General features: G+C 40.8%; 1 protein-coding gene across 1 annotated transcript in view; it reads left to right on the plus strand.

Moving 5' to 3' along the window:
- The first annotated feature begins 417 nt into the window (after positions 1–417).
- The window catches only part of POMT2 (protein O-mannosyltransferase 2), a 27,405-nt gene continuing 8,522 nt past the window's right edge, over positions 418–19,300 (plus strand). The window contains exons 1-14 of the mRNA XM_031064546.1: positions 418–497; positions 1,285–1,389; positions 2,540–2,648; positions 3,546–3,654; positions 5,090–5,249; positions 7,793–7,899; positions 8,815–8,897; positions 9,841–9,950; positions 11,935–12,001; positions 12,808–12,880; positions 14,288–14,366; positions 15,124–15,275; positions 16,912–17,003; positions 18,091–18,167. Of these exons, the coding sequence (XP_030920406.1) occupies positions 438–497; positions 1,285–1,389; positions 2,540–2,648; positions 3,546–3,654; positions 5,090–5,249; positions 7,793–7,899; positions 8,815–8,897; positions 9,841–9,950; positions 11,935–12,001; positions 12,808–12,880; positions 14,288–14,366; positions 15,124–15,275; positions 16,912–17,003; positions 18,091–18,167 (1,383 nt within the window). The 5' untranslated portion in view covers positions 418–437. The remainder of the gene's footprint in view (positions 498–1,284; positions 1,390–2,539; positions 2,649–3,545; positions 3,655–5,089; positions 5,250–7,792; positions 7,900–8,814; positions 8,898–9,840; positions 9,951–11,934; positions 12,002–12,807; positions 12,881–14,287; positions 14,367–15,123; positions 15,276–16,911; positions 17,004–18,090; positions 18,168–19,300) is intronic.

Raw genomic sequence — 19,300 nt, forward strand, 5'->3', positions numbered from 1 at the left:
CACGGCAGTCCCGTCCCCACCTGACAAGAAAGGGCTGCGCTCTCCCCGCTGCTCTCGGGCCGTGCTGCAGGAGGGCACCGGGTACCGGGCAGGGCGTCTTGGGGATCTTCGTGCAGTGAGCAGACTTTTTAACCTCGCTGAGGTCAATTTGGAAGCAAAAGGGCAAACCGGAGGTTTTGCAGTGATAATATACAACTCCTTAAAAAAAAGGACCTTTCCTACAATGGCTGTAGTGCTGTCCATGATTTCCCACTGAGTATAACGCATTGTCTCATATGGAATGTATAACAGTATCCCTCTATACTATAAAAAGCATAAGTAAAAAGATTTTCCTGGATTTTTTTTTAACTCTCTTCAGCATTGTAGCAGATTGGTTATTGTGGTTTGTGTTGTGTTGGTGTGTTTTTTCCAGTTGGGATGAAACTCATTTTGGGAAGATGGGAAGTTACTACATTAATCGGACCTTCTTCTTTGATGTCCATCCCCCTTTGGGGAAGGTAAAGTGCTTTTCTGTTGCATGTTTCAGAAGCCGCAGGAGTAGCCAATAAAAGTCTGCCTCTGCCTTCTGGCCAAAGGATGTGGTGAACAACAAAGTCCTTTCTAACTGTTGTTGTTGACACCACAGCAATTTGCATTCTGTGTCCAGAGCCTCAACTTGCAACTTTTTGTCTTCACAAAAAATGCTTCAAATATAAGAAAACCAAACAGCATTGTATGTTGGGTTTTTAGAAAAGCTTGACATGAAAAAATCTATGTGACACTTGGAGGGCATATGTAATAGAAGCCTACATTTTAAAGGAGGCAAACAGTTCCTGATAACTTGTGAGCAAATGAGATGCCTGCCACAAATGACCCTGAGAGCATTGATTTCCTGTTCTTTAAATGAATGTGTTTTAGCAACGGTGTGTAGTGTGGATGAAGGTGCATCCTCCTGCCTCGTCAAAGTTATCTTCCTTTCAGACTGAGTCTCCTGAAACTAAAGGGATAGGGAGCTATGGGAGACTCTACAGGATTCTCTCTGCTCAATTCCACACCTGCTATTTTTCTTGAGCTTGCAGTCAGCCGTATAGTTTATTGCAAAAATAATTCTGATTTTGCCTTTAGATGAAGGGCAGTATGGACGTATATGATTTCTGTAAACAAACTCTTTTTTTAGATGATGTTTCTGAATTATTTGTCCTCTGAATCAATGTGCCTTCTATAGAAATCTTACCTGCTGCTAGCCTGGATACTTTTTCCTCCAGTGTGATTTTCCTGACCATTTTTTTCACGTTTTCTCTTCAGATGCTGATTGGACTTGCTGGCTACCTTAGTGGATATGATGGTACATTTCCTTTCCAAAAGCCAGGGGATCGATATGAGCAGCACAACTACGTAGGGATGAGAGGGGTAAGGCTCTGCAGGCTCCTGTCAAACTGGTCAGCTGTCCTGTGTCTTTCAGTACAGTATTCCATTGTAAGAACAGCTCTCCTTGATCAAGTCAGAGGTCTGTTTAGCCTTGTGCCTTGTCTTTAAGCTCCTTTGAAAAGTGTTAGTGGTTCTATTGTGAGCAAGTCTTAACGTGTCTGTGAGAGGCCAGGTAAGAAATTAAGGTGAAAATTGAGGGCAGCTCTTCCTGCTAATTAGTGAGACTACACTGCTGCATGGGATGGATACCTTGCCTTGTCTGCAAAGCAAACATTGCTGAGTTTGAACTTCTCTCACTCCATTGTGCCTGGCTAATCTCCTGGGGAACCAAGGGTATCAAAAAGCCAGGGTCATCCACTGTCACCTGCACTTTGCCACCACTGGTGACCTAAGCTGAGTATGCTGATGGAGCCTAGGACAGCAGGGCAGAATTCAGAGTTGTACTTGATCTGAAACCCTGGCTCTACTGCTTTTTGGGAAGATGAAGAGCCATATGACTGACACTACATAAGTCAAAAGGAGAAACAGTTGCCAATTGCTACTACCTAGAAAGAAAACTAAAAACTGGAAATGCATGTTTTCTTAGTTTAGTTTCCAGAAGTTCATGGTTTTAGATTTTCCTGAGCCAAAGGTGGGAGAGGTGCTAGAAACAGACATTAAAGATAATAAATTCTACTGTGGTCTTGCTTTCGTTTGTTTTGATTTCTTCTCCTCCTCCACCAACTATCCTTGGTCTCATTTGTGTAGGAGAGGGGAATCTGGTCTGCTAAAGATATAAGGTGCACCTGTATTTTGTTCTTAGCTTTCATAATCTAGTATCTTGTTAAAGACAGGCTGAGTGTAGTGGATATGTAGTGCACCTACTTAATGAATCCTTTTATGAATATCTGGTGTAGTCTAGCAAGAGAGTGACTGGCTGTTGTTACTGACACCACTGCAGAACAGAGTAAGCCTCTGTCCTCTGAGCAGTGTCTTTGTTCAGTTGGCTTTTGTCCGATGTTCTTTGAGACTCAGTTCAGCTGCTGCAACACCTCCTGTTGTTGTAGGTATGGAAGATGAAGGAAAGGAAAGGGTGTGAGCTCTTGTCCAGCATGGGTGGGGTTATAACTTCTGCCATGATCTTTTCCTGCAGTTTTGTGCATTTCTTGGCTCCTGCCTGGTTCCTTTTGCCTACCTCACAGTATTGGAACTGTCCAAGTCACTGCCAGCAGCCTTACTCACGGCTTTCATCCTTATTTTTGGTAGGTGTTCCTGCTACAGCAAAATTGAGTATCTTAATTGTTCAGATAATTTAATTTCTGCATTACCATGTGTTACCTAACCAGAGGACATTTGGGTTAATGAAAGACTTTCTCAAAAGCAAAGTAATTCCACTTTTTTAGAATGTATATATGTATGAGGCTTTTTACTTGGTGGTGGCCTTAAGAACTTCACAGTCTTCTTTAGTTCATAGGTATACTTCTGTTATTTGCACAACCACAGTATTGGGTTAGATTGCACCTTAATTTTAAAAATTTTTATAAGGTGGGTAGTCAGGAATGATTTTGCCCACTAGTGAAATATTGATGTTTCCTGTATGAATTATAGAGATCTTTAACAGCTCCTGAATTACTTTAGAAGAGTTCACAATAAGAAATTAATAAAGTTCCTTGTTGAATTGAACCAAGTGGAGAAATTGACCTTGCAAATGAAGCTACCAAAATAGGAGTTTTGTAAGGACACACAGGTATTGAGAAATGGAGACTTTAGATATCAAAGCCATATTCATTTTTTATAGGTACCATCTGAAAGATGACTTCTTCTCTGGCATCCTCTGGCACTGTGGTGGTGCCTTAGGTAGATAATTGCTGGCTGTAATCCTCTCCATCTGAATATGTTACCAGCACTTTCCAAATGGTGTTTCACAAATACTGCTGTACTGCCTTTTGTTCTTGTTTTGTTTTTTTTTTAATTTTTGTTTTGTTGGGATTTTTTCCTTTGTTATCCAGGCAGGAGATGAAATGTTATGATCTCCTTCTGTTTCTAAAATTTCCCGCCTTCTTCTTGTCTTGAATACACTGAGGAAGCTGAATTCCCACAATCTTAGATTCACTTTGGAGCTGCAAGTCTTTCTGACATTGCTATGTGTCTCTTTGCAGATACAGGCTGTATTACATTGTCCCAATATATTCTGCTGGATCCCATTCTAATGTTCTTTCTCATGGGAGCTGTTCTAAGTATGGTGAAATGTAACAGCTGTGCAGACAGGTAAGATAAGGATGATAATTTTGTTAAACTATAGGCATTTAACTTTCACACAGTTAAAGTAATATCTGCCATTGGTGATGTATGAGTGGCTGAAATGAGATTATTTCAGGAAATTTGAAGCTGAAAATGACTATTGGTAGCAGAGAGAAATTTTTACTCTGAGGGTCTATGCAGTTAGGGAGAAAGTATTGTGCCTGGAGTACACAAATTTATCTGTGACTGTAAGCACCTTTAAAAATCCTGCTGTCTGAGGTAAATAGTGTAATTTGTTTGGTTTAGAAAATGGCTACAAAAACTTAGATGAAAATATAGACAGGATGATTCTGAATAAAGTAGTCGAGTTGCTAAGGATATTTGCTATAGACCCATCCAGAAAGGCGGGTGGTTTATAGGTATTGGGATGTGTCAGAAGGCTTCTTTGTGGCTGGGCTGCACAGAGCAGTTTCCTTGAAATGCATCCCAAATTCAAAGACATAAAAATTTGAAATTCTGTGTTATATATTAGCAGTTTTTATTTCATGAAGCATTCAAGAACTGATTGTATCAATCTTAGTGTGTCTGCAGTTCGTGTGGCTGAAATGCAGCCTGCAGCATCATGTACAGCTGTCCAAGGCCATCCTTATCTACTACATATTCCCCAGGGAATGCAAGCACTAAATTACAGGGCAGTGCTTGATCAGCTCTGTGTGCCTTGACCTGAATTTATTTTTCATATCTTAGAGCTAATCCTGTTGTCAAAGTAGTTGATAGTAGTTTGATATTCTGCAAATTAAAAGCCAACTCTAGCTCTCGTGTTGCTTAGCAGGTCATGGGGATTTTGTCTAGTTGAAATAAAAGTGTCAAGGCATTAGGAATCAGAAGGAAAAAGGTTTTAAATTCTATTGACATTTTTTCTCATCTCTTTTCTATAGTTTTATGTCAGTTTAGAATTTGTTTGCTTTTTGCTGCAGCTTTTGTTTGTGTTTTGGATAGATGTTTCCTGCTAAGGCTTTATTGCTTTAGTACAGGTGGCTGCTCTTTGCCTCTTGTTCTTCCCCATGTCCCTAAATTTCTGAGAGAAGTAAGTTTGCACTTTATGGAGCAAAGTTCTTGTTTCTGTTTCCAGAACTTCCATGTAGTCAGACTTTCTTCACACTAGTATTTTAGCTTATACCTGCTGTCTGTGTTTCCATCCTTGAATGGGAGATCTAGGGTTGCCCCTGGTTTAAGTGTACCTGAAGCCTGTATCAAGGTTTCACAAGCCTGTATCTGAAACCAGTATCCTTGTGTGATTCTAAACTAAATGAAAAACTTGTTTTTCCACTTCTTATGGGTTCCTGAGAAGATGGACTGTAATTTTGTGGGGTAATTGATCTGTTATTTATTTTTGTGATCATATGCTGCCCATTCACGTAGCCATCATTTTATTTACTGACTTGCTCTACTGGTCCTGCAGGCCATTTTCTGCCTCCTGGTGGTTCTGGCTGAGTCTGACTGGTGTGAGCCTTGCTGGAGCAATGGGGGTAAAATTTGTTGGCCTTTTTGTAGTTCTCTTGGTTGGCTTGAACACAATCTATGACCTATGGGACTTGCTGGGGAACCTCAGCCTGTCACTGGTGAGTTTCAAAGACTTTTCTTTACTTTAAGTGTTTCTTTGTTTTGTTTACTGTGTAATTCTCCTAGTCTTTGACAGCCCTGCAAGTACTCAAACAGAGATACTCTGCCTGAAGCAGAGAGGAGCATCTGATGTGCTGATGTGCTGAAGAAAAAAGGAGATTAAGGTTATAATGAAAAAATTATTGCCACACGTTTGAAAAAAACCAAACATGCTTATATTAGCAGGATGTTATCATATGCAAACACAGCAGAAAGATTGTTTCTTTCTCCTGAGAGAAACTGTTACCATTCCAGTTGACTACATGTTCAGTCTAAGCTAAAAAAGCTCATTGGGAATGGCTTTATGGTGGCCCAAAGCAAGATGCTGCCTAGCACTGTTACCTGACCTTCCAAGGAGAATGTGCTACCTGGCAGAGAGGTGTGTCTTGCAGCACTTAGTTTGCATAAGCAGCGTGAGCTCAGGCTCTGCTTCCTGAGAGTAAGGGGGCAGAGGCTGCAGAGCAGGAGCATCACAAGTCATGGAAATGCTCTGCAACCTGCAGTATCCATAGCCAGTTTAGAGGACGAAGACAGCCATAGCCTGCTTGATTTCACACACATTTAGTTTTTCTAAGCTTAAAAAAATTGCTAGTGGGTTTGAGTGTCCTGGTCTAATATATTGCATTTTATGTTTGCGAAGTGTGAAATCTGACATTTGGAGAAACGCCTTGATGTACCATTTGCTGTCTTGCAACCGGCACGAAGACAAATTCTTCAGTCATATCTTTTTAAAGGTGTTCAGTTCTTCTCTTGTCTCAGCCTCTTTTGAAGCTTGAAAATTCTGATTTTTTTCACTTACTGTTTTTTTCTCGTTTGTCCTATAAACAGTGGGAGCATGGGGGGGACTTTTTCTGTTCCTCCTGTGTGATTTGTTTTCTTTGATTAATGTGAACAATATGGGCTGCAAAGATTCAGTGTTCCAACTCCAGAGAAACACTTCTTGAGCAAAGTCAGTTAATTGCATTTGAAATAGAACAAATCCATCATGTCTAAGCTTTTTGCCAGCAGACAGCTGCACAATGATTTCATTTGTACTGCTGGCAGCAAAGGCAGTAAACCCCCAAGTGTTAGAATATGTAAAGAAATTTACTCCAGAAGGTACATGCATTCTGAATAGCTATTTGGCAACCTTGGTGCTTGAGGAGAGGGAAGAAAAAAGGTGAGGATTAATCTCCTGGAAGCCTGAATAACTTACCTCTGCATTTGTTAGGGAGCTTCTCATTATTATTTACATGCAATTTTTTGGGGACTAAGTTGATTTCTAGAATTCTCAGCTTGTGTTGATCCATTGTTCTGGTTTGCTCACTGCTGTCTTTCACATGCACTTTCTTTTCTTTGACTTTGCATTGAAGTCTTTGAAGTTAAAGAAAACCATTTCATGAAAATTGGAGCATATTGAGGCTTTTCTAAGTAGGGAACTGGAGGGTAGTTCATGTGCCTCTCCACTGCTTATATTTGGTTCTGTACCATCAATCAGCATTAGTTTCTAAGTGTCCAGCGGTTGTTAAGTTCTGCTGAAGTACTTGAACTGAACAGCTCTTTCCTTTGTTGTCTTCACTGAGTTTTGTAATGTGTTCTGCTTTTTCCATTCCTTCTGAATTAAGTGGTTCTGGTACTAATGGATGGAGAATGATTAGCTTAATGATAGGTATGTTAAAGAATATGTAGAATAGCAAGTGCATCTGCTTTCATCCACTTTGAAGTTAGTGTGGCCATTTAGCAAACAGTTTTTGCTATTTCATTTTTTTCTTCTTCCACAGCTATTTATTATCCACCCTCTATTTTACGTTATTTACTACCAGCAGTGTCAGTAGGATGTGAAAATGTAATAGCTTCTTTGGCATCTGTTTGCAAAACATATTTTCAATTGGTTGAAATAAAATATTTTGCTTTCATTTTGGGACATCTGAAGAACAGGTTTTGCTGCTGACTTTTCTGTAGTTTCTGGCTGAGCAGCACTAGAAGTTGCAGTGTGAGAGCATCCTTGCTAAGCAAGATGATTTCTGTAAGTGAAGCATATCTAGATCCCCAAGATGTCCTGGTTACATTCACATTTGCATAGACTTATTGTGGGAACAAATTTTCATTTTCCCTCTTGCTTAGCTTTGGTGGTTACTATTTTGGGAGCCCTCTCTTTGCTGGGATTTTGGATCAAGATGTGTACCACTGATAAACAAGTTAAGGTCCTTGCTCTCCAAGTATTTTCAATGAGGGCTGCCCAACCTCCTTGCCAAAGTTAGGGATGCTCAGCACTTCGGAACACTAAACTCTCCTCTTGCCTATTTTTGTCTTTTTTCCCATGACCCTAAAATTGTGAGGTACCATAGCTCCAGCTTTTGGACATACACAGCAAGGTCTGCCTCAGCTTTTACCTCTCTCTGGGCCTTTCTGAAGTAATTCTACAACCTGGTGAGCTCCAGCCACAGGACTGCTGCTGAGAGTCTTGTGAAATCAGGAGTGAAGTTGTTCCTGCACTGTTTGATCCAGACTGTGTTTGTTACAGGTGATGTTTGGGAAGCATTTACTGGCTCGTGTACTCTGCCTCATCATCATTCCACTTGCCCTCTACACAGCTATGTTTGCTGTTCATTTTGCAGTGTTAAATAGAAGGTATTTCACAATGTTTTCTCCAGAAGAATTATTTGGTTTTGCTTTGAATTAAAGGCTATTGGTTATATAGTAGTCCACTTTCAGTGTCAGAAGCACAGCCACAAGCTGTGTCTTTGTTTAATTCCCTTTCCCAACTCTCTGGCCAAGCTGGCAGTGAAATTGAAATTGAGCTTGAGACTTTCTGAAATGCCAAGCAAGTAACTTAACGAAACTTCGTGTGTCATTTTTTTTCCTCTTCTCTTTCTGGGACTTGGAAATGTCTCAACTCCATTCTTTGTCTTTTTGTAATTAAAAAGTCATTGCATTCCTGAAAAATGGCTGTGATTAAAAGAGTTTGAGTGTGCTTGAAGGGAGGGGTCTTTCCCAAATGCTTGCAACCAAGGATGCTTTTTACAAGGAAAGAGCTAGTAAAATGGCCAAGTAATGTTCTCCATATGCCAGCATTAAAAAATGAGGTGAATAAGTATTTCACTGTAGAAAAAGAATAGAAAAATAAATCTGTTATTTTTCAGTTAAAGTCTACTGGTTTTACCACTAACCTCTTAGCAGAATAAGACTACAGGAGTCACAGAGAAAGGCTTTGTTATATCTGTCCTGACAGCGGGTCAGTTTATTTGTTGCAAGAGCACCCCCAAAGACAGTTCTGATGTTTTGTGCAGTGCCAGCATGTACATTTTTCTGACCTCAAGTCCTTGCAGCTCTGGACAATTTCCTGCAAGACTGTCTCTGTCTGCTGTGATTTACAGCATTAGAGAAGTGTGCCTCTTAAGGGAGCTGCTCCCACTCTTCTTCTTCAGATGCCCAGTCTGGTTTTATAATTTTTCTTCTATAAAAACAACTTGGTAATGCATGACAGAGGTTTGTATGCTGCTTAGTGAGACCTCTAATTGTCATATTCTTTGCTATCTTTTGTAGTGGTCCTGGGGATGGTTTCTTCAGTTCAGCATTTCAATCTCAGCTGATTGGGAACAATCTTCATAATGTCTCCGTTCCAGAGCGTGAGTCTCCATATGAATAAAGCACTCTGAATGTTGTCAGTGTACATGAGAACTTAAATAAAAACAGCGTCCCTGTGACTCAGTGCAGAGCAGTGGGAATTATGCCTTCCATGGTCACGGTCAGATCCATGCTCTTCCTCTGTGCAGTTGTATGTATTGACAGAAAGAAAAAGGCTGAAAATATCACCATGTTCAGTGCTTGGTCACTATCTGGTTTTTTCCTGTTCACCTTAGATTTGTGAGTGTTCAGATGTGGGATTTGTTTCCAAAATATGTGTAAATGGGAGCTATCAACTTTTGTGACACAGCATGCCACTGGTCCAGCTGTGTTGTATTCAGAATGCATCCGAATTTAGCAAAAAGAAGGCTCTGTGGTAGTTCTCTAATCCCCAGGTTAGCTAGGGACTACTGAGCCTTTCATATGGTTTAGCTTTCTGATTACTTCAGCTTTTTTCAGGTTGTTCCGTGCTCCAGAGGTGTCACTGGGGGAGCACCAGGTCTGTTCTCTCAAGGCTGAGTTGTGTTGGGGGCTAGGAGGGAAGATGTCTTAAGCCAGTGTATATCTGCTATCCAAGAGCTGAGCTTGCCTCCCTTCCCTCTTGTATTGCTGTAGGGGTCAGCAGTGTTATACTCTTAGGGAAAGCTATCTCAAAACTCTCATTATGAAATTGCAAAAAAAGGAATGCCTTACCACATCTGTTTATGTTAAAACTTGGTGGGAGAGTTTGAAGTGTTTTAGCCAAATGTTATGTAACAGTTTCACTGAATCCTGGTTAGGGGTGGGAGATAAGCGTGCAATGAGCCCTGTGGGGTAACTTGTCAAACAGGAAACAAAATTCCATTAAAACAGTGCAGAGTGCATGCTTAATGAGCACTGTAGACTAGCTGGGGGAGACACAGGAGAGCTGCCGTATGTCTTTTTTGCTCCCTCTTTCTCATGCAGATTTGGCATATGGGTCAGTGGTGACAATGAAGAACCTTCGGATGGCAGGGGGATACCTGCACTCCCACTGGCACCTCTACCCCGAGGGTGTTGGGGCTCGCCAGCAGCAGGTTGGTGTGCTGTGGTGTATTACCTGTGTCTACAACCCTGGGTTACTCTCTTTGTATTTGGCATTAGGGGCCAAACTGGTAGGAGCTATGTGTTTACTCAGCATCTGTTACCCTCTCAGTGCCACAGCACTGCACTTGGCTTAGAACTCTGACTAAAAAGGAGGCTTGATGAGGGCCTACCACACTGCACCAGAGGGGTGATTTACAGTAACAAGGCCACCATCCATAAATGGAGTCCAGGAAGACTTCAGAATAGTTTTCCATAATGAAAGTTACCTCAAGGAAGGCTGTAAAACTTGGTTTAAAACAAGTACATTATCTTACAGCTTTTCTGGCTGTATATTAAAAGCATGAGAATAGAACTGCTGTATATTGTTTTTACTCCAGCCACTGGCCTCTGTGAACTTACATGAATCCCTCTCCTGTGTGCCTTGCTTCCTTCATCTGTCACCAAAGAATTTGCTCAATAAATTAGATACTGTGCATTTGTAAGCTAATGTGGCCATATGGAAACCATCTAAGCTAAGGGCTTCTCATTAAATGATTAAGCAATAAGGGAAAGTAGAAATCAGAAATCATGTAACTGTCTCTAATTAAGAAGTGCAAACATTAAGTGGATTTTTTATTTTTGTCCATCGTCATCAAGCTTCACAAATCTTTGCTGTTTCTGCACTTTTACCAAGATGTACTCTCCAGTTTGATTATTGGTGTCTAAAAATTGTTCTGAGATCCTTGAAAGAAAGTTGCCAGAGAAGCACAAGTGTTTGGTTTTTAACTCCCTGCTGTCTCTGTGGCTAGGAGGAAGTTTTCAGAAGTGAAAACTTTGTCTCAATCTTATTTTCCTGCTGCTTGTCACAATCAGAATTTCTGATTCTCTAGCATGACATTAATGTTTATTACAGTGTATGGGGATGCCATGCTAAACTGCCTCAAGCATAGGCAAAATTGGAGTGCAGATCATGCTTTATGACACTAAAAGCAGGGAAAGGCAATTTGGAGAGGATACTAATGGGAGTTTCTTGTGGAAAGTGGGAAAGGGTGGAGATTTCCCTGCTGTGTTCCCTGCCCTGATGGTAGGACAGCAGTAGGGTTCTAGGGTAGTTTCAGGGCTCTGGAGAGGGGAAGAGAATTTAGAGAGGAATTTGGAGGAGATTTAGAGAGGAAAAAATGATCTCTCTGCTTCCACTTTCTCCTCCTCTCCTAATGGCTTGACCTCAAGGTATGAGGTTCTACCTCCAGCTTTCCCTTTTTCCCCATGGTCAGACACTTCTGTGTTCTGCCTCTCACCCACCCACTGGGCCATCTGCTCCCACCTAAGAGAGAGGCCCAGGTGGGGCACTGGGCTAGGGTCCCACAGAGCAGGGCTTGCTGCTCTCTAAGAGGAGGGTGGGCAAAAAGAGTACAGTTCCACGTGCTCTGGGCAGCAGCAGCCTGGAATAAGATGCTCTTTGTGTCCATGGTAGCAGCAGCTGCAGTTGCTCTGTGTGAGGCTGAGCAGGCTGGCAGGGGTTAGCTGTGTGGCTGTAATGGGTGATCCCTGAATCCTTGCCTTGCGTGGATCTTCTGGCAGATGTTGTGGTTGTCAGCAATCTCTAGTGTCTGTAAAGCCAGTGCTGCTTCTGTCTCCTGGTTCAGATAGTGGTCAGTGATTATTCAAGAGCTCTGGTTTGGATATCCTGTTGTTGTAGAAGGAGCCTCTGAAACAGGGTGAGGAGAGGTCAGGCTGTGTTTGGAGGCTGTTGGTGCATGTGAACTGCCATGAAGGGTAGTGCTTCTGAGTATGGGCTATACACTGGCTAAGAGGTGTCGTCTGGGTTAAGGAGTGCCCCATAACTGGTTTTCTAGGGGGCACTGTCATAAAGGTAATCCCAGGACTTCTGTGTGGTTGGTGCATTCATTTGGGGGTTTGATTTGCTGATGAATGTGTGACTGCTATCAACAGCTTTTTCCTTGTTATGTAAAATAATTAATCCTGTCATTTCAGGTCACTGCATACTTACATAAAGATTTGAATAACCTGTGGATCATAAAGAAACATGACTCAGATACAGGTAACAAAAACCAGTTAAGTGCCTTTTATAACTGCTGCTTCTGTTTTTCACATAAATATTCTGAGTTCTTTCCAGGGCAGAGTATCCTTCAAGGATATGAGGAGGAGATGAGGAAGAACAAGGGGAAGCTGTCTCTTGATTTACATTGTGTATGTGTCTACTGTGTTTTTGGTTCTTTTTCAGTTTGTACAGCTGAAGTAAATAAGCTTTTCTTAGCTGAAGGTTGCATTGACAATTTTTCAGCTGTGTAGGGCTGCAAATAACAGCAGAGAGGAAATTTGTCTGAACTGAGTTAATATTTATTGCAATCTGTTATTGTGGCTAAGAGTCTTGGGAAAGCTGGGTCCTGTAACAGTCTGGTACATTGTGTTTGACAGATTTTTGTGGGTGATTGCTTGGGACAAGATAAGAGTACTGAATGTGATTATCTATGGTTTGTGCAGAAAGCTGTTGGTTTAGATGATGTAGTGTATGTAGCTGAGGCATGCTTGGTCTGGCAGTTGCCTTTTCTTTACCTGATGCATGTGTTTATAAAAATTAACAAGAATTGTCTGAATATCAAAAAATGTAAATAATGTAGATATATAAGAAAAAATATAATCAGTGTTGCAAGAGTCATTTATAGTTCACATTCTTTGGAGTAGCTCTCAGGATTGGAGTTTAGAGCAATGTTTTACATCAGGCTTAGGGTCAACACGACTTTGTTTGCTTTGTTATCTGCTTGAGGCACGAGCATCAACAAGAAACTTTCTAAGACCCTGGTAAGTTTGTCAGTGCATTGATATGATTAGTTTGTCTTCCTTCAGCAGATCTGTCTGACCCCTCAAGCCCTGTGGAGTTTGTGAGGCATGGAGATATTATTCGTCTGGAACATAAAGAGTAAGGATGATTTCTGGGATTCAAAGGGATTCAAGTGATTGAACAGAACTGGTGGGAGACTTGTCCTGCTGGAGGCTGTGGTTAGACAAGCACAAGCAGGCTGTGTGACAGAGGTATCTGCATATCTGAATTTCCAGTGTGAGGTTGTGGAGTTTTTCTTCTATGATATATGTTCTGAAAAGTGTCTATTAAATGAGAAACTTTAGAGAGAACCACACAACTTTATTAGAACTACCTGCCTAAGCAGCAGGGAGATTTCTTCAGTTGTGTGAGGTGCAATAATCAGGGTAACTCTTCCAGAGAAGCAATTTCAAAAATTTCATTCTGTTGCCTGTCTCCATGCTGGATTTTCTAGACAAATAGAATATAAGGGGTTTTTTTGTCAGTGTACTGCAAGTATCCTGTCCCTATGTTCATAGGCGGTATCCGTCCGCTGAAGTTCTCAACAGCACTGAGATCATAGCAGTTAAACACTTTGAATGAAAGTGGAAGCCGATCCCTTCCCTTTCTGCAGGGAATACCTAAGAGGAAGCAGGGGGACCATAGTGACTTGATATTTAGTCTTTATCTAGTGTACTGTCAGCCTTGATCTCTTAACAGAACCTCTAAACTCATGAGCCAGGAAATCCTGTTGTATTGAATTCAGTATGGCGTATGCACAAACTGTTGCTTAGGCTTCCAAAACGATTGTAAGACTTATTTTTTTAAATTTTGAATTGGGAGTTTACTATCAAATATATGGTAATGAGGATGATAACATCTTGATTAGGCAAAATGGGTTAAGTCCTGCTGAGGTCTCTGCACGGGAGTGAATCCGTGGTGCTGGGGAGGGATCCGGCAGGCGGCACACGGGGCTGGCCTGTGGCACATCCCACGGGACAGCAGTGTCCCTGCAGCTGGGCAGCAGCAGCAGCACAATGGATGCTGTCCCAGCACCTTTGGCAAGGACTGACAGGCTGTGGCCAGGTTTCTCTGCTTGCTTCAGCTGGCAGACCCTGCCAGCATGGGAGGCTCATAGGTCTGCACTGTGCTGGTGCTAAATGGTGGCCACTGATTTCCCCCTAAATGGTACAATCTTACCCTGCAGAAGCAAAACTGATAATCACAAAGGTCAGGATCTTGCTTTTCTTCTTTCCAATCTCTTTTCCTTTTAGAGATGGTAGGTTGTATTTTGAGGGTTGGATTATTCATGCTGTCATCCTTTTTTGTCACTACCCAGTGTGGCATAAGCCCAGAATCATGTGCTGGAAAGTGACAGTTTCACTCCATCCCGTTAAGGCTGCATCCTGCTGCACCCTCAGCTGGAATTCAGTGGTTAGAGTACTGGCAGATCTCTGAATGGCTCAAACCAATGTTTTTATCACAAATTGACAGGGTTCAAAGGTTTGACTTTTAATTTCATTTCAGAACTTCTAGAAATCTGCACAGTCACCAGCATGAGGCTCCCCTGACAAGGAAGCATTTTCAGGTCACTGGCTATGGAATAGTAAGTGAAGGGAAGATAAGACAAAAGCTTCTTTTGGGAAGAGTTCATGTCGTGCCAAGGGAATTTGTTGTTGGTTTTTTTTAGTTTGTTAGCCAGGATGATAGATGGACATCTGCCATCCTCAAGGAAAAAACTGATGTAGTATGAAATGCCTTCTCTCATCTTTAAGGTCTATTTAATGTGAGCACAGATAAAAAAATAATTTAAACTTTTACTGTCAGTCTAGCCTTGGCAGCATTCAACTCCAGAAATGACAAACTGAGCAACCTTGAAGTTGCTCTGACAAGTATTATTTTATGTATTTGGCCATGTCACACAGACAAGTGTTTTTTTGACAGAATGATGACAGAATTTTGAATCACAAAAATGAAATATGCTTTGAGGGCTGAATTTCTAAATGCAAAGATCTGTTGCCTAAACCCCTTTTGTGAAGCAGCCAAGTTGCCCCTGTTTATGCTGTAACTCTGAGCTACATTCAAGAATTAATTGAAAGCAAACAAAATTAAAGTTGGCAAGATAGAGATGTGTTTGTGAGTGGTTGCTTATGTCTAGAATGATGTCTCCCTGATGGGGAATCTCGTCTGTGAAGTGTGAGTGAGGGTGGTCTGGGTGAGTTTTTTTAGCTTTGCACCCCATGGAGTTTCAGAATTTCCTATTTGCAGTGCTTCAGGTCTGTGTGTCTTCTGTTTTGGGAATTGTTTTGTTTCTGTTTTCTATTTTTGTAATTTTTTTTCTCAAATGGTGTGTTTGCTGATAGAATGGAACAGGAGACTCCAATGACTTCTGGAGGATTGAGGTGGTGGGCAGAAGGACTGGGCAGCTCATCAAAGTCCTACGCAGTCAGGTCCGGCTAACCCACGTGGCCACAGGCTGTATATTGGGATCTTCTGGAAAGACTCTGCCAAAATGGTAAATGTCCATCCTCTGCAGCACCTTGAGCTGACGTGTTCCTTTATTCAATGGTACTTTTAGACTAAGCAATAAGTACATTGCTTCCATTTCTTTAAAAGAATAAAAATGTAAGTAGCAGGTACCAGGAATATGACCAGAGGGGAAGATCTGGGGTAGAATTATGCAGTCTGTTACAGTGAAGGTATGCAGCTCTGAAAAATAATATCCCTTACTAAGAGATCCAAGAGTGGCATGGACATAGATCTTGTCCTCTGGTAAGGCCAGGAGGGGATGATAGACGTGTTATTTAACATGTTATTTATCCTTGGGGTTTGCAAAAATCACTGGAAACTGGGGCAGTTCATGCTGTTCTGTACCACAATCTTCAAAATTGCTTTCTGTTGGTATTAATTTACTTTGTGATTAGAAGACCTTTGCCATTTTTGCATGCAGCATCTGAGACAAGGCAGTGGTTACAAACTGCTATTAGCAGTCATTGGGATTTTATATGTCCTTGAATTATGCATCTTCATCATTCAGATCAGGTGTATGCAGAGACATCCAGGCTAATGGAAGCAAACTGCCCTGTCTGTAAAGCTGCACCCTGTGGGATGCTGACATGGATCCTGAGGCAGAGGTGTTCACTCATGTTGCTGCTGTTTCGAGAGCTGCCTCCCTATATTTCTCTAGGAAACTCTAGGTTTCCCTTCTTTGTGTTGTGGTAAAACCAGATTCTAAAGAATCCTATGGATGCTGAATCACAGAGCAGGCAACTGCCTGGCCAGGAGTGCAAATGCCACTTAGACATCACCATAAAGCTGGGCTCATGGACACATAATGTGTTCAGTTAACAAAAAAGCCAATCTCCATCAAGAGCATTCAGAAAGCATTGTGAATTGGGTTTCTTCTCTTTTTTTCCCACTAACAATTTCTTATGTGAGTGGAACTTATTGCCACAAAATGTTGATGATAGTAACAGCTGAGGGCAAAAAAATACTTGTTAACAGCAAATAAAAATGGTTAGAGTATGTTGGATTTTTAAATTTTTTATTTAACAGGTAGTAATCACTGTCCTTCAGATAATTTAATGGTAATTATTTAATGGGTTACTTAATGAGTGAAATTTGCTAAGTGGTGATTGACAGAAAATTCCCTATTCATCTGTCATATTTCTGCCAGATTTGATGCACTTTCTCCCAAAGTCTTTGATGTGACCTGCTAGACATAGGGTGACAGCCTAAAGAACAGTTATTAGTATCCTCTAAGGTAATTGTTTTGTTTCTATAATCCAGTTCTTGTAGATATGGATTGACTTAAATTGATGATGGTGATTTTCTTTGGAGGGACTATAAGGGTTGAATTGGAAGTAGTTTCTTTCTAGTTGTCAAGGTGCATTATTTTCAAAAATCCCACATATCCACCTAGGGCTTTTTAGGTGAGAAAGTGAGAGATGTGGTTCAATTATTCTGTAGAATTTTGATGTCAGCTGCCTTGTAGATCTGTTTTGGTTTCTACATTGCTCCTATAGTATGTAAGAATGGCACTGCTGAAGCATTATGGGGAAGTATAAAGCTAAATGGGTGAAAACGAAACACAAAATAGAAATATTGAGTGTTCCTGTGGGGTAGTGGTGAACTGTTCTGCTGATCCTCAGGGGCTGGGAGCAAGTAGAAGTCACCTGCACACCATACCTGAAGGAGACACCCAATTCCCTCTGGAACTTTGAAGATCATATTAACCCTAAATGTAAGTAATTGATTTCCTTTTTGATTGAGAGTGCATCTTGGCTTCTGTTTAAAGGAAGGGATGAGCTATCAGATAGTAACTGGCATTCTGCATTTGAAGTGTATGTGTTCTTTCCCAGCTTAAGTGCAAACTTGCTGAACTTAAGTGTGTGCAGGGATGCAGAGCCCTTTTCTATTTCACTGTTTGTACTGGAAGCTGGTGATAATGCTTGAAGTGCAGTGGAAGTATAAAGACTTTCTTAAAGATTTTGAGATTTTAATGTGCTACAGAAGTGTGAAGCACTCCAATACAGGCTGTTATTTCTAACATTGTTTAATTGGGAATTGTTGTCATTGATATGAGTATGTCATATATATTTCAATGATTTTTAAAAAAAAACTTGGATCCACTCTGTTCTGGTGTATTTTTTCCTTCTCCTACTGGGGGTGTGCTAAATGATGCCTTCACAGTACCATCAAGAAATGAATAGTGTGTGACAGAGATCTGAGTTTGCCAGTAATGGCAGGTGGGCCTTGCAGCCTCATCCAGGAGTTATGTTTATTTCACAGGCTCATCTGGCCCGGGTTGTTCAACACAATCTTCATCCCATGAATTTCTGGTGACTTGGGCTGAGTTCTGAGTTATTAGAACACTTACTGTTCTTTCTCCTGTGAGAGCAACTGTTTGCAAACCAAAGGAGAGAAATCCTGGGCTGTTGACTTGGTAGAATTTCTTCTTCTGTTGTAATGAATTTTACATTCCCATACTTATGGCTCTTTTACAGATAAACAGCAGTCTATGAAGCCTATGTCTCTTAATAGGAGCCAGAAATACAAATTATTTATTTCATGGACTTTTATATATTTCTATTGCTCCTGGAAGTAAAGGAGGAAATTTAGAAGTACAACATTTGTAAAGGTCACTGGGGGATACTTCTGACTGCAAGCCACTGTGTTTAGAGTATGAATGAATTGCTTGGAGAATTAAAAGAGGTTCTGGAAGCAGATTTGTTGTTGGAAGAGATAGTTCAGTTTATTATGAAAAGGCAAAAATAAACCATACAAACTTACAATCTATTTTTCTTTCTTTTTTTTTTTTTTTTTTGAAGTGCCCAATATCAGCCTGGATGTTTTGAAGCCTTCTTTTGCAGAAATTCTGCTAGAATCCCACATGGTTATGATCCGGGTATGATCTCATTGATTCCAGATTATCATTTTCTACCTCCTCTCTCTTGCATTCAAAAACAAACAACACCTTCAGAGAGATCTGGGTGATGGCTGCAAGCTAGGGCAGAATTTGCATGCCCAAGCAACCTACTTGAATTTATACTTAGAATAAAGGGTGATCTTGGAGCTAAATCTTCCAAGTTCAAGTTTGGAAGCCCTGTGCTTAGTGCCTGGCTCTGCTGTTGGTGTGATCTAGCTACAGCCTAGTTATGTAATGTTTTCCCTACCTTCCTGTAAGGCTTTAAAGGAAATATAGTATTTGTGAGGGAGGAGGATATTACTGTGGTCAAAATAAGGAAAATCAGCTAAACAGACACTTAAAAACTAGTAAGTGTTTGGATTGAAAATGGAAAACTTCTGATTTTTTTCAAGTTTATCAAGAAGCTGTGATTTCTGGTTTCCTTTTTATCTCTGAATATATACTTTTTTTAAAGAGTAGATTTAATATTTGCAAGGTGGACTGCTCTTGTAGTCTTCCTATGCTTGCTCTTTGTACTCTTGGCCACAGCCCTTCTACCTCCAGCTCCTCAATGAGAATGAAGAATGAGAAGTTAATATTTTGAGAAAGGAGTCTAGGGTTTTCTTTGCTATTGTTTGTGAAGCTCTTCTCAGATTTTAAAGAGAAAAAAGTAGTCAAGCACGTTATTGTTAGTACTTGTAAAGTGTTTTTGTAAAGTGTTTCCATGGCAATCAGTGATAATGCTGTCTCAGGTAAGGAAGCACCTGCATGAGTTTCCATGGAAATAATCTTTGAGGTTTTTTTTTTGTAGTGGAGAGAAACCTGTCACAGCAGTCTCTTAATGAAGAAAGGTCTTGCTTATGCAACATGTATCCTTAGTGACAGAAAAGCTGAAGAAGAGAAATGAGAGAGTACTGCCTCTTTTGCTACCCAAAACCCATTTTCACTTGCATAACAGTAGTACAACATTCATAGTCCTAATTGTGACCATTGTGGAAGATGATGTGTTTATGTAGGTCAAAAAAGAACTTTCACTCAGGTAGGGTATTGATGTATGTTTGTGTACGCAGACATTTCTGGGCAGACATTGCAGCATACCTGCCTGCTCATTTAAATTTTATGTTCATTTATCT

Source organism: Geospiza fortis, unplaced genomic scaffold (genome assembly GCF_000277835.1).
Source record: "Geospiza fortis unplaced genomic scaffold, GeoFor_1.0 scaffold54, whole genome shotgun sequence".
Lineage (NCBI taxonomy): Eukaryota > Metazoa > Chordata > Aves > Passeriformes > Thraupidae > Geospiza > Geospiza fortis.